Source organism: Leucoraja erinacea, chromosome 3 (genome assembly GCF_028641065.1).
Source record: "Leucoraja erinacea ecotype New England chromosome 3, Leri_hhj_1, whole genome shotgun sequence".
NCBI classification, from domain to species: domain Eukaryota; kingdom Metazoa; phylum Chordata; class Chondrichthyes; order Rajiformes; family Rajidae; genus Leucoraja; species Leucoraja erinaceus.
In genome coordinates, this window is record NC_073379.1 from 49935242 (window position 1) to 49951366 (window position 16125).

The 16125-nt window shown below is 44.8% G+C and overlaps 1 protein-coding gene across 1 annotated transcript; it reads right to left on the reverse strand.

The window, feature by feature from the left end:
- Positions 1-6333: 6333 nt before the first annotated feature.
- Positions 6334-12166, reverse strand: mboat4 (membrane bound O-acyltransferase domain containing 4). Its single transcript, XM_055632649.1, has 2 exons — positions 10922-12166; positions 6334-7565 (listed from the first exon to the last, which is right to left on the reverse strand). The coding sequence occupies exons 1-2, from the start codon at positions 11113-11115 to the stop codon at positions 6602-6604; spliced, it is 1158 nt and encodes a 385-aa protein (XP_055488624.1). The 5' UTR covers positions 11116-12166; the 3' UTR covers positions 6334-6601.
- Positions 12167-16125: the final 3959 nt, after the last annotated feature.

The following is a 16125-nucleotide window of genomic DNA, read 5'->3' on the forward strand; positions in this document are numbered from 1 at the left end:
CACAGTCCTTATCTGTCAATCTTGTACATACTGTATTTCATTGATTTAAAATGTTATCATGCCTCTGCAGCTGAGGTTCAATAGCATTAACTTTTTCAAGTGTAGTTTAAGGTGGAGATAATTTGAACTTTTACCTTCAATAATAACCAGTTAAGAAAATGCAGCTTGGCAGCTGTACTCCTCCTTTAATGTTCAAAATTAATTTATTTTGATATTCAAAATCTCAAATCCAAACTATTGTTTAAAATGCGAAACATGTTTAATAAGTGTATGATCTATTGCTTTGATATTTTTTATTTTATACGATGAGACAGAATCTAAAGAAGAAAGGCCTTGCACTATACGGGAAACTATATAGGTGCAGGAGTAGGCCATTCCGCCCTCCGAGCCAGCACTGCCATTCAATATGATCATGTTAGTGATGGGAAAAATCAGTACCCTGTTCCTGAAAACCTTGAGCTGCAATGCCAGTCGGGGTGACGTCCGCTATAGATTAAGAGGAAAAATCTAGCTAGCAAGTGAAAGTATCCAGAGGGAACTGGCCTCCAAACCGCGGAAGTGAACAGGCAGAGAATTCCAGGTCCAAACTCACAACTCTCTGTGGATTTGAGCAAACAATTTGCTCAAATCAAGGTGCAATAAGGTACCTATCTTACCAGATACTGTCCTGTCCAAGGGATTAATATTGAATATAACACCAGGGAAAACACAGTATGTCTTTACTGAATAGTTCCATGGTATTTTAATTTCTTCTTCACAAATTAAATGGATCATTGACTTATTGGACTCAATTGCACGAATGGCTAGCAGGCACAGTGGGACTGCTAGGTGCAGCACAGTGGCGCAGCGGTAGAGTTACTGCCTTAGAGCCGGGTTTGATCCTGACAATGGGTACGGTCTGTACGGAGTTTGTACATACTGTACATTATGGGGAGATGGCAGGAGAATGGGGTTGGGAGGGAGAGATAGATCAGCCATGATTGAATGGCGGAGTGGACTAGATGGGCCGAATGGCCTAATTCTGCTCCTATCACTTATGACCTTATACTCTCTACGACCATGTGGATTTTATCTGGGTGCTCTGGTTTCCTCCTACAATCCAAAGATGTGCAGTTCACAGTTCACTTGGCTTCTGTAAATTGCCCCCAGTGTGTAGGATGAGAAACTGGCATAACATAGAACTAGTGTACAGGTGATCATTAGTGGGTGTGGATGTGGTGGGCCGAAGGCTGTATCTCTAAACAAAACAAAGGGATTGGACATGCTAGATGGAGGGAAAAATGTTCCCGATGTTGGGGGAGCCCAAAACCAGAGGTCACAGTTTAAGAATAAGGGGTAGGCCATTTAGGACTGAGATGAGGAAAAACTTTTTCCCCCAGAGACTTGTGAATCTGTGGAATTCTCTGCCACAGAAGACAGTGGAGGCCAATTCACTGGATGTATTCAAGAGAGAGTTGGAATATAACTCTTAGGGCTAACGGAATCAAGGGATATGGGGAGAAAGCGGGAACGGGGTACTGACTCTGGATGATCAGCCATGATCCTATTGAATAGCAGTGCTGACTCGAAGGGCCGAATGGCCTACTTCTGAACCTATTTTCTATGTTTCTAAAACAAAACAGGTTAGTAGGTTAGCATCAGAACTTTGGCTAATATTGTTTGAGCTCAAGTAATATTATTACTTGAGCTCAAACATGCCATGAAAACATTCACCAGCTAACAAGGCCAGTGCCTCTATGGTCAATATTTAAAATATTCTGATTTGTGTAACTGCCTTTACCTATAAGAACTCTGGTTGTAAATTTCAAGTGCAAGATCGACAGTTGATTTTAAAATTTCTGATTGTTTTGTGCCCATTACAACTTGCGATTTTCCGTGTGTAATACCTGGAATGTAGCTTTCATAGTTTGGATGTGAGGACAACTATTTACAGAAGCTTTTTACAACAATTGAAAGAACTCTGCTCCCTAGATCCAATGGAATTTTATTTACACAACGTGTGTATGCTTTAAAAAAAAAGAACTCGCCTTCCACACTTCAGAAGAACTATCTGTTTCCTGGAACAAAATACAGAAAGCTGGAACTCCAGCTTAAGCAGCATCTGTGAAGCCACAAGGTTTAAGTCAATATTTTTCATGCATCAGCAAAGTGAGGGTAAAGGACAGATTGTCATTTTTGTAGCAGTACTAAGGATCGGCGATAAACATAGATAGTTGTGGTGGCATGGTGGTAGAGTTGTTGCCTTACAGCGCCAGAGACCCGGTTTCGATCCTGACTATGGGTGCTGACTGTATGGAGTTTTTACGTTCTCCCTGTGACCTGCGTGGGTTTCATCTGGGTGCTCCAGTCTCCTCCCACACCCCAAAGACGTACAGGTTTGTAGGTTAATTGGCTTGAAACAATTGTAAATTGTCCCCTAGTGTGTGCAGGATAGTGTTAGTGTGCGGGGATCCCTGCACACTAACACTATCTTGCACACACTAGGGGACAATTTACTGGTCGGAGTGGACTTGCAGGACCGAAGGGCTTGAAAATGGTGAACAAAGGTGAAGAAAACTAGATGGACAAGGGGCGTGTATGGGAGAACAGCAGGGGAATGGGTTATCTGAATTTGGAAAATTCAATGTTCGTTCCATTGATGTACAGGTTACTTATCGAAATATGAATATTGATCTTCTAATTGGTATTTGGCCTCTTTATTGACGAGGAAGGCCATGGACAAACAGATTAATGTGCGGAGGTGAAGAAGACTCAAAATGACGCGTATCTGGAAGCGTGAGATGGCTGTTGTGTGCCCAGTATTTGCAAAATGGTTGCTTTATCTACACCTGATCCAACGGGATCCAACCACCATTTACATCTACCCATATTCCCCACTGCTTTCATTCAGAGAGGTCGCTCTCCTTCTGACTCCCTGGCCTACATCCTTGCCAACCAACCCTTCCCAGTCCCCTGCTACTTTCCCCTGCAACCGTAGGAGATGCAACACTTGTCCCTTTACTTTCACCATTGCCACCATCTAGGGCCATCCAGGTGAGGCAGAGGTTCACCAGCATCTCTTCCAAACTGATCTCCTGCATTCAATGTTCATGATGTGGCCTCTTCTCCATTTGTGAAACAAAGTGTAAACCAAGCAACCGTTTTGCGGAGCAGTGAGTTCTGTCAACTGCCACCATCCCAAAGTTTGTAGATCTGTGGGGTGAAAATCAGTGGTAGGTAAGATACCGGAAAGAATTCCAAGGGAGAGGGTTAATGGTAAATTGGAAAGTCTGGGACTAATTAGAGGATAAATCCTGTCTGATAAATTATATTCAATATTTTGAAGAGGCAGCATAGTGTATCAGTGAGCGCAGGGCAGCAGAAGTGAATTACATGTAAGGCCTTTGACAAGGACATGTTGGCTGAGCACAGAATTGGCTTCAAAGCAGAAGGTGGTGGCGAAAGGTTGTTTTTCAGGCTGGAGGCCTGCGATTGGAGGTGTGCCCCAGGGATTGCTGCTGGCCGGGCCCATCGCTGGATTTCAAATTACACTAAGAAAAGGGGGTAAAGGAAACAGCGAAGATGGTTTAGCAAAAATACAGTGACGTCTTGATCAGCTGGGCAAGTGGGCCAAGGAATGGCTAATGGAGTTTAATTCAGTTAAGTGCGAGGTGTTGCACTTTCGGAAGTCAAACGAGGGCAGGACCTTCACAATGAACAGTAGGGTCCCTTGGAGTGTAGTAGAGCAGAGGGATCTAGGAGTACAAGTACAAAATGGTGCAGAGAAGATTTACAATGATCAAGATCCTGCTGTACCCTTTGATAATCATTTTCACTATACCACCCAATTTAGTGTTATCTGCAAACTTACTAATCCTGCCTTGCACGTTTTTATTCAAATCATTGATATAGATGACAAACAGCAATGGGCCCAGTGCTGAACCCTCAGGCATACCTCTAGTCACTGGCTTCCAGTCGTAAAAATAACCTTTTACCATCACCTTCTTGCTTCCTTCCATGGAGCCAATGTTCTAACCAGTTGGCTAGCTCCTTGGATTCTATGCATTCTAAACTTCCAGATCAGCTTACATTGTGTAACCTTGTCGGATGCCTTGCTGAAATCCATATTAGTTTTAGATTTACTGTAACAGCATGGAAACAAGCCCTGCCCTTGTTGGACGTTCCAAAATGCGAAAAACTTCACACTTATCTGTATTGAATTCCATCAACCATTCCTCAGCCCACCTGGCCAATCGATCCAGATCCTACTGCAATCGCTCACAACCATCTTCACTATCTGTTGGATCCAGATGAGGATGGATTAAAGGCAGATGATCAGATGGGGAATGGAATGGTGGAAATGGTGACAGAGGCTGGAAGGTGATAAGTGGAGACAATAAAATTAATTTGATAAGAAAGGAAGTTGATGAGTGGAACGAGATAAGGGAGGGATGGTAAGCAGAGGGGAACACTAGCGCAAGAACAGGAGTACGGAGGATGCCATCTCAACGGCACTTCACTCCGGCCTTTCCCACCTCGACAACAGAGACACTTACGTAAGAATGCTGTTCATCGATTACAGCTCAGCATTCAACACCATTATACCATCAAAACTGATCACCAAACTCGGTAACCTGGGCATCGACCCCTCCCTCTGCAACTGGATACTAGACTTTCTAACCAACAGACCCCAGTCTGTTAGGTTAGACAAGCACACCTCTTCAACCCTCAACCTGAACACCGGCGTTCCACAGGGCTATGTGCTAAGCCCCCTCCTCTACTCCCTCTTCACCTATGACTGCACACCTGTACATGGTACTAACACCATCATCAAGTATGCAGATGATACAACGGTGATTGGCCTCATCAGCAACAACAATGAGTCGGCCTACAGGGAGGAGGTCCAGCACTTAGAAACATAGAAACATAGAAATTAGGTGCAGGAGTAGGCCATTCGGCCCTTTGAGCCTGCACCGCCATTCAATATGATCATGGCTGATCATCCAACTCAGTATCCCGTACCTGCCTTCTCTCCATACCCTCTGATCCCCTTAGCCACAAGGGCCACATCTAACTCCCTCTTAAATATAGCCAATGAACTGGCCTCAACTACCCTCTGTGGCAGAGAGTTCCAGAGATTCACCACACTTAGCAGCATGGTGCGCTGACAACAACCTGGCCCTTAACTCCAAGAAGACCAAGGAGCTCATTGTAGACTTCAGGAAGTCCAGGGGCGGCACGCACACCCCCATCCACATTAACGGTACGGAGGTGGAACGTGTTTCTAGCTTCAGGTTCCTGGGTGTTAACATCACCGATGACCTCTCTTGGACCCACAATACCTCTACTCTGATCAAGAAGGCTCACCAGCGTCTCTTCTTCCTGAGGAGACTGAAGAAGGTCCATCTGTCTCCTCAGATCCTGGTGAACCTCTACCGCTGCACCATCGAGAGCATCCTTACCAACTGTTTATCACAGTATGGTATGGCAACTGCTCTGTCTCCGACCGGAAGACCTTGCAGAGGGTGGTGAAAATTGCCCAACGCATCACTGGTTCCTCACTCCCCTACATTGAGTCTGTCCAAAGCAAGCGTTGTCTGCGGAGGGCGCTCAGCATCGCCAAGGACTGCTCTCACCCCTACCATGGACTGTTTGCCCTCGTACCATCCGGGAGGCGCTACAGGTCTCTCCGTTGCCGGACCAGCAGGTCCAGGAACAGCTTCTTCCCGGCGGCTGTCACTCTACTCAACAACGTACCTCGGTGACTGCCAATCACCACCCCCCCCCCCGGACACTCCTCCCACAGGAAAAACACTATGTCTGTATATATGCTAATGTCAATATTTATTCAAATCATATGCTATGTCGCTCTTCCAGGGAGATGCTAAATGCATTTCGTTGTCTCTGTACTGTACACTGACAATTGCAATTAAAGTTGAATCTGAATCTGAATCTGGATAGGGAATCTATGGGTTGTGTGTGGGTGATAGCAAATAGATGGGTGACGTTTTGTGTTTGAACCCTTCTTCAGACTCAAGCAAGGATCTGAAGAAAGGTCCTGACCCCAAAATTGCCTTTCGATGTTCTCCAGAGATACTAACTGTCCTGCAGAGTTACTCCAGCACATTATGTTCAGAACAGAGGTGCATTTCCCTTTGTCCTCACCTCTCACGTTGCCAGCCTCCACATCCAGCACATCATTCTCTGTTATTTCTTCCGGCTGCAGAAGGAGCCCTCCACCAATGACACTTTTCCTTCCCCTCACCTTTGGCACAGGTTTATTATTGTCATGTGTACGAATACACAGGGAAAAATATTAGTTTGTGTGCTATCCAGGCAAACCATTCTATATTTGACCCTCTCTGGCAAATGGGATTAGTGTTCATGGGCAAGGAGGGTGGCATACATACATATGAAGGACCTACACTTTTGTGCTCTTCCTTCAGTCTTCAGTCTTCCAGCTTCCTTAAAGGTTCTAATTTCTCCAATGTCTTGGTTCCCAGTCACATACTACCTTAAGCTGTCTGCACTGATATCATGGTGCAGTGTAGCTGATGTGAAACATAGCCAGATTCAGGTGGAAGGAAGATAGAAGAAGCATGCGACAGGTAGATAATTAATTTTAATTTCTGCTCGGCATGTTTGGCATACATATTAGCATCAGTACATACAGCAGTGGACAGATGGCACAAGTAGACTTACAAAGTAGCAACACACAGGTAAAGCTCCGCAGTTCCACAGCTACCAAAATATATGCAATTACCAGCTGGGTTTGTAGCCACGCCACAGGTCTATGGAAAAATCTCAGAAGCCTTGATCTCACAATAAGAGAATCCACATGTCGGTGAATATGATAGTCTGCTTGAATTGCCAGAGCCCACAGGAAGAATCCAAAGATCTGTCCTGGATGCAGACCATGCCACCATGCTGAAAATGCAAAGGTTGCCAGCAGAGGCTGAACTTTGCATCGTTGAAACACAATCCTCCTCAGCCAGTCAGCTGTTGTTTTATTCCACGTTCGAGCAAACTCGGATATCTGAGTGGTTGTTTCAAGTGTCCAGATATCAGTATCGGAGAGTGTCGTTTTTTCAGACTTTGTGTTTTCCAAACCCAAACCAATTAAATGGTTAAGAGATTCATTGAGAAGCCATTGTGAGTAATATGCTAATCTGAACATTAAAGCTGTAATCCAAATCAGTAAAATGTCTATAGGAGCATTCCATTGAAGGGGCCCTTGGTCACAAATAGAATTTCTTACAAATATCCTCAACTTCGACAAGAGAAGAAATAAAATGCACTTTTTTACAAAAGGCCACAAGGGGCTGGTTATGCATTTACGATCAGTTCTTTTAAGATTTTCCACGTGAGTTTTGAACATTTTAAAAGTGAACAAAGGCCCACCAAATAGTGCAGGAAAATTCAGCATATAGCTAAGATATGACAGAAAACTATGAAGCAATTCATATTCCAGGTGGTTTTGGTGCATAATTCCTATTGGAGTTGTGATTTTACCTTCATGAATATCTAATGACGTTGATGTTATTCTTTGTGTTAACAGCATCAGACTTGACAGTGCTATTAAGTATCTGAAAGTGAAACCAAGCAGAGATCTCTTAAAAATGGAGTATGCAATTAAATTTATACACAGTAAAGCTGTTGATGAATATTTCTTGAGGAAAATACAAAGTGCTGGGGGAATTCAACGGAAGGAACTGTCGGTATTTCTATCGGGGGAGGGATGGGGTTGATAGGCAAATGGTTGGACAAAGGCCACAAAAAGCAAATGGCCTGAATGGAGACCCTGGCTGTGTCTGAAGGAACTGCGTGGACCAACTAGCGGGAGTGTTCATCAAAATCTTTAATCCCTCTTTACTCCATTGTGAGGTCCTCACCTGCTTCAAGAAGACTACTATCATCCCGGTGCCAAAGAAAAGCAAGATCTCATGTCTCAATGACTACCGTCCAATGGCCCAAGTGCTTGAGAGGCTGGTTAGGAAACACATTAACTCCAGCCTACCAAACAGACTTGATCCACTGCAGTTTGCCAACAGCCATAACAGATTCACGCCTGATGCCATTTCCCTAGCCCTACACTCTCCCGGAACACCTCATTAAGAAGGACACCTTTGACAAACTCCTATTCATGAACTATAGCCCTGCTTTCAAGACCATTATACCAACCCAGCTCATCCCCAAACTCATGCAACATGGAGTCAGTACTACTCGCTGCAACTGGATCCTCGACTTCCTGACCCACAGACCACAATCAGTGAGGAGGAAAGGTGACAAATCATCCTTCACGCTAATTCTTAACACTGTTGTCCCACAAGGATGCATTCTCAGCCCCCTACTATACTCTTTATACACTAACAAACATGTAGTCAATCCAACTCCATCTATCAATTTGCAGGGGACACCACCATAGTGGGCTGGATATCGAATACTGATGAGACAGAATTCAGAAAGGGGATTGAGAACCTTGTAACATGGTGCCAAGACAACACCTTCGCCCTCAGTGTCAGCTAGTCAAAGGAGATAGTGAATGACTTCAGGAAGCAAAGCGGTACACACACCCCAGTCTACATTGCTGGCACCGAAGTAGAGATGATCAAAAGCCTTAAGTTGCTCGGAATAAATATCGCCCGCCATTTGTCCTGGAGCTGCCGCATCAAAGCTATGGCCAAGAAAACAAACCTCTACTTCCTTACAAGGCATCAGAAGTTTGGCATTTTGCCAGAAACCTTCACCAACTTCGATAGATGCACCATAGAACGAATCTTATCTGGCATCCAACATCATCATCTGGCATCACAGCCTGGTTTGAGAACAGCCCCATCCAAGACCGCGAGAAATTGCTGAGAGTTTGTGGACGCAGTCCAGACCATCACAAAACCCAGCCTCCGTTCCATTGACTCCATCTACAATTCACACTGCCTCAGTAAGGCCACCAGCATAATCAAGGACCAGTTTCACTTCCTTATCTCCCCTCAGGCACCAGGTATAGAAGTTTGAAAATACATGCCTCCGGATTTAGGAACAGGTTCTTCCCTGCTGTTATCAGGCACCTGAACGGTTCTCTCACCAGCTAGAGTGCAGTTCTGACCTCCCACCTACCTCAAAGAGACCTTTGAAGTATCTTTAATCAGATTTTATTACAGCAGCTGGAGTTTAATCCAACCAAGTGCAAGGTTGAATATTATAGAAAAATATACAATTAATGGCATGACCCTTAACCGCATTGATGTACAGAGGGATCTTGTGCCATGAAAGTGGCAACACAAGTAGATAGATTGGTAAAGAAGGCAAATGGTATGCTTGCTTTCATTGGTTTAGGTTTATTATTGCCTCCTATACTGAGGTTAAGTGAAAAGTTTTATTTTGCATGCTATCCAATGTTGGGACATTGAGTATGTCAGGAAGTCATGAGGTAGAGTTATCAGACTTTGGCTCGGCCACATTTGGAATATTGTGCCCAGTTCTGCTCGCTTCTTTACAGGAATGATTTGAAGCTTTGGAAAAGATGCAGAGGAGTTTACCAGAAAGATGCCTGGATTAGGGGATATTAGCTACATGGAGAGGAGGGACAGACATCTTGGTAATTATGAGAGGTATAGATAGGATAGACAGTCAGAAAAAAAATCCAAGGATGGATAAAACAAATACTAAAGGATATAGCTTTAAGTTAAGAGGGTAAAGGGCGGTGAGTGCCAGAATGTGCTGCCTAGTGTAGTGGTTGAGGCAGATACAATGGCATTGACAGTGGTTGTGGCATTTAAGAGACTTTGGGGTTGACATATAGATATGCAGGGAATGGAGAAAAATAGATTATGTGTAGGAAGATAGGAATTTGTCTTGGCTTCATGTTCACACAGACTTTGTTGGCCGAAGGGCCTGTTCTTGTGCTGCACCGTTCTATGTTCTATTCCGTCCCATTCATGGCCTCAGCACTGTGACAGTCATAGTCATCACATGCCGAATGTTCTACAAGTAATTCTGAAAATATATTTTATTTCACTTCTTATGATAGAATGTCAGCCAAACACCTATGTTTTTTTCACTACGCCTTTTTCTAACGAATGATTCCTTTACGGTCAATTCCTGATGGCTTATTTCAAAATGAATGGGGTTTTTTTAATTCGGTGTTACATCCTTCTTGAGTTTGACTAATTTATTTAGTACCTACCCATTTTATTTAACTTTATTGTAATTTAATTTTGTCTGGTCTATTATTGGCTACTGGGGAATTGGGCAACTCAGAGCTAGTGAAGGTCTTGAGAGGCGGGTAGGTAATTATATATTAATTACCTAAATTGGAGAATTTAGATTAGTCACCTAACATTGGACCTTTCTGTCCTGACATCCATCCAGGGACCCCAGCATGTCTTTCCAGGTGAGTCAGAGGTTCACGTGCATCTCCTCTAACTTCAGTACTAATTTGATACTCCCAATGTGTCCTCCTTTACATCAGCAAGATCAAGCCTAGACCAGGCGACCATTTTTCGCCAAAAACCACTGCATCTCTCAGTTACTCTCCATTTTAATTCCCCTTCCAATTCTCATTCTCATTCCCATGATGATCTTTAATTCCTAGGTCTCCTCCTTTGCCCGAGTGAGGCCCCACCAAACTGGAGGACCAAGACCTCACTTTCTGCTTGGGTAGCAAACAACCCAACGGTATGAACAATGAATTCTCCAATTTTAGGCAACTAATTTCTCTCCTGCAACTGCCCTGCTATCTAATACCTCTTTGGTGTCTTCATTGTATATTCACTACTTTTATATTTACTTTCAACTCAATATGTCCACAGATTATTCTTAGACACTGATTACCTAGGTAATCAGTTGCAGGAGGAGAACATGGAACCAGGTGAGAGCAACACTACAATAATTACCACTAAAATAATTACCTAGAGATGTTTGTACGTTTAAAAATTACACTTACTTAATGTCCGCTGCTTCTTGCAGATAATATTCTTTATAGTGCAGCCAAAGATGGCAGAGGGTCAGCCATGTCATCTGAGTGAGGAAGGTCCATCTGTGGACACTCCTGGGCTCCAGAGAGTGTATGAGTATCATTGAGAGAACAGCAGGTAGGAGTACCAGCATGGCATAGGGCCCCATAGAAACAACCGCCATAAGAGACCCTCCAAACAGAAGGACAATGTATCTGAAGAGAAATGAAATTTTTCCTTTAAATTGAGTCCATACAAATTCCTATTTCATGCAAAATCGCAATTAGGCACCAATGGATCTTTTCAAAACAAACATAAGTGCAAGTCCGTAGCTCAACGTGATCATGGTGACCCAGGTGGAAAGAGTAGTGTAAAAGCCTTTTAGTAAGTAGACCAAATGTATTCTTCGGCATTGAGCATAAAAGTTGGGACTCAAGTGCAGTTGGACAAAACATTAGTTAGAGGACATTTAAAGTAATATGTACAGATCTGGTTGGCACACACCAGGACTAATGTGGTAGCAATAGAGAGAGAGTGCAGAAGAGATTCACCAGGACACAGTGTCTGAAGAAGGGTCTCAACCCGAAACATCACCCATTCCTTCTCTCCAGAGATGCTGCCTGTCCCGCTGAGTTACTCCAGCTTTTTGTGTCAATCTTCACCAGGATACAGACTGACTTCATCCACTTCACCACCAACATCCATCCGGCACTCCAATACACCTGGACCATTTCTGACACTTCCCTACCATTACTTGACCTCACCATCTCCATCGCAGGGGACAGACTTCTGACCGACATACACTACAAACCAACTGACTCACATGGCTATCTGGACTACACGTCTTCCCACCCTGCCCCCTGTAAAGACTCCATCCCCTACTCCCAATTCCCCCGCCTACGCCGCATCTGTTCCCAGGATGAGACGTTTCACACCAGGGCATCGGAAATGTCCTCGTTCTTCAGGGAACGGGGATTCCCCTCCGCCACCATAGATGAGGCTCGCACCAGGGTCTCATCCATACCCCGCAACACTGCTCTCTCTCCCCATCCCCGCACTCGCAACAAGGGCAGAGTCCCCCTAGTCCTCACCTTTCACCCCACCAGCCGGCAAATACAACAAATAATCCTTCGCCATTTCCGCCACCTCCAACGTGACCCCACCACTCGCCACATCTTCCCATCTCCCCCCATGTCTGCCTTCCGCAAAGACCGCTCCCTCCGCAACTCCCTTGTCAATTCTTCCCTTCCCTCCCGTACCACCCCCTCCCCGGGCACTTTCCGTTGCAACCGCAAGAAATGCAACACCTGTCCCTTCACCTCCCCCCTCAACTCCATTCAAGGACCCAAGCAGTCATTCCAGGTGCGACAAAGGTTCACCTGTATCTCCTCCCACCTCATCTACTGCATCCGCTGCTCTAGATGTCAGCTGATTTACATCGGGGAGACTAAGCGGAGGTTGGGCGATCGTTTCGCCGAACACCTCTGCTCAGTCCGCAATAACCTACCTGAACTCCCGGTGGCTCAGCACTTCAACTCCCCCTCCCATTCCCAATCCGACCTCTCTGTCCTGGGTCTCCTCCATTGCCAGAGTGAGCAACACCGTTAATTGGAGGAACAGCACCTCATATTCCGCCTGGGTTGCTTGCGTCCGGATGGTATGAATATTGAATTCTCCCAATTTTGCTAGCCCTTGCTTAACCCTCGGGCTCCTTCTCCTCCCTTTTTCCTTCCTTCTCCCCCCCACCCCCCATTAGTCTGAAGAAGGGTTTCGGCCCGAAACATCGCCTATTTCCTTCGCTCCATAGATGCTGCTGCACCCGCTGAGTTTCTCCAGCATTTTTGTGTACCTTCACCAGGATACTGCCTGGACTAGATGACGAAGTACAAGGAGAGATTTCACTAGGCTGGATTTATTCTCACTTGACCATAGGTGGCTGACAGGTCAACTTAAAAAGGTTTATATAATAAAGAGGGCATAGATGAGGTAGTTTGTCAGAATCTATCCTTCCCAGAGCTGGGGAGTCTAGAACTTGAGGGAACATACTCACAGAAAGCTGGAGTATTGGACTGTGGCAATTGTAGCCATACGCTGTCCCCGTTCATAACCTTCGAGCTCCTGTCTGCACCTTCCTGCTCCCTTCCTCCCACTTCTCTCTATCCACAACCCTCTTTTCCTTTATTTCATTTGTCTGCTTCCATCTATTAATCGCATAGCCCCACCCCTTTACAGCAAGGAAACAGGCCCATTGGCCTACCGATTCCACTCTAACCAACGATCCATGTACACTAGCACTATCCTAGACACAAGGGACAATTTTAGAATTTTACCAAAGTCAATTAACCGATAAACCTGTGCGTCTTTGGAGTATGGGGGGAAACTGGAGATCCCGGAGAAGACCCACGCAGGCCACGGGGAGAACGTACAAACTCCGTTATCACAGCACCTGTATCCAGGATCGAACCCGGGTCTCTGTCGCTGTAAGGCAGTAACTCTACTACTGCACTACCATGCTGTCTTGTTTTGAATTAATTAATCGACCAGACCACAGATTATGATCGATAATAGCCTTCAGCTACATTATTTTTTTGCCCTTTCATTCATGTTTTACTTGTCTTGCAACCAATTAGTTCACCAAAACATATCGGTGTACACAAACATCCACATTTCAGAGCACAGGTAAGAGAATTACATATTCAAATGATAGAAATTGTTATTACCCATCACTGACTAACTTCTCCCTGCTTACCTTGCAGTTAAAGAAAGGTGCCCTGTGATGGAGAGGTGGTAGAATATTAAAGCAAGTGGAACACACATAAACTGGTAGATGGAGACTGGGTAATAGTCTAACTCATATTGTAGAAACTCTGAATCCATCCTCGGAGAGTTATCACGCACAACCTGCGCAACCAGCTAAGGCATCTTATTTTTAATACTGATGCTTTGTTCAAGTATAACTCTCAATATCCAAAAGGGTTGACAATTTGTACCACGCAATGACATCAAACTATCATGTCACTAGCTTGTTTATATTTAAACAGTATGCTTGGGTAAATATATAGAACGGTAAATGCATGTCTTTTGATAAATGAAGGGAAATAACGGCTTATTATTGTTTCCCAGAAACTGAGCAACTCCAGCAAGTAATTCAATCAACATGCGAGATAACAGCCTGAACCATTTGATACATAATATTCCTACTACGGACAACACATATTTTTGACAAACTAATTGCCTTCCAGCATTCATTATGTTTAGCTAAGAATCACATCAACTGTTAGTCTTCCTGTTATGTTTGGACCAAGATTGTGTTTCCAGTGATCATGGGTTCATGAGTCAATGATTTCACTTCGAATTACATTGCCTCTCAGAGTCACCATAGAGAAAGGATAAATAGAATTGCAAATGAGATGATGAGATGTGCTCTGTTCCTAGATCATGATGCTTCCCTACATAAAGTATGGAATGGAAACTTCTCTAAAAAGAGAATGGGACAATATCAGTTAGGCCAGTGAAGGACTAGAAGGAATACCTAGAGATGATCAAAGTTTAAAGAAAACAGTCCTGCTGACAGATATATTTTCTAAGCATTGCTGGTAGAAAATGTCTTTACAGCCTCTTCTCATGGGGGCCACATCTAATTCTCTGCTTGAACCATCATGAGTCCAGAACTGTGAGTCTACGCCAGTGGTTCCCAACGTGGGGCGTATGCCCCACAGGGGGACAATTTGATTTTTAAGGGGGGCAATTGAGCGCGACTGAGGAGGTCTGGGTCCAAATTTTCGATTTTAATTATTTTTGGATTTTCCATCAGGTAAACATATGTAGTTTATGTTTCAGATGTTATTTTGAGTAAATAATTTTTTTGGGGTAAAAAAGGTCTTTATTGTGTAGTTATTACATAATCACCGCGCCATCGCTCTTCATGCACGTCGCACGAAGCGCGCGAGGCCATGTTCTTTTGAAGCTTGTTTAAACCAAGGTATTGCCGTTTTAAGCTTCTTCAGCTGAAACGGAGTTCACTTTTTAAATTATAAGAATTATATATCACCACATGGGGGGGGGGCATCAGAATTTTAGAGGTGATTAGGTGGGGCATGGCCAAAAAAAGGTTGGGAACCACTGGTCTACGCTGTGAGTGAACTGAACTGTGAGTCTGCATTGTGCTGCTTGAACTGAATTGAAGGGTCGGATTGCAAACTGTGCTGCTTGAACTGAATTGAAGGAATGGTCTGCAAGCTGTGCTGCTTGAACTGAGTGTCGCACTCATTCCGGAAGTTCCGCTCCCTGCGGAAGTCCCACTCGGGGGAGAGGACGCGCTCAACCGCGTGAGTAGATTCAAGAGAGTTTTACTGTCATATATATGTTGTGTGTGAGAGTGTGGGATGGATGGTGTTAGTGTGTGTAAGTGAGAGATGGTGTGTGTGTGTGTGTGAGCCCACCAGCCGTGAGTGAGTCGGCTGCCAGCCGTGAGTGAGTCGGCTGCCAGCCCATCAGCCGTGAGTGAGTCGGCTGCCAGCCCACCAGCCGTGAGTCAGCAGCACAGTTCAAGCAGCAAAGTTTGCAAACTGACCCTTCAATTCAGTTCAAGCAGTCCACCAGCCGTGAGTGACTGAGCTGCCAGCCCACCAGGCCCGAGTGACTGAGCTGCCAGCCCACCAGCCGTGAGTGACTGAGCTGCCAGCCCACCAGGCCTGAGTGACTGAGCTGCCAGCCCAAGAATCCATTAGGCTCACAATGTCCATACTAGCCCTATGGAAACCAGTCCCTTCGACCCACAACACCCATACTAACACTCCAGAAAGCCCCCACCTCCCCCCCACTGGCCACCAATATTGGAATTGGTGGAGAGGTGGAATATTGCATTGGGGGACCAGCCCTCCTGTGCGAACATGGGACCCAACCGGTCCCACTTAGTCTAGTTATCCATTTAATTTCCTCTTGCATGCTACAAATCTAATTGAGTTTTTTAAAGATGTAACCATCAAGGATAATGAGGGCAGAGATGTTGTCTGTATAGATTTCAGCCAGGCATTTGACATAGTTCTGCATGGTAGGCTGCTCTAGAAGGTGAGATCACATGGGATCCAAGGACAGCTAGCCGACTGGATAGAAAATCCCCTTCATGGAAGGAAACAGAGGATGATGGTCGAAGGTTGTTTTTCAGACTGGATGCCTGACTTGTGGTGTGCCT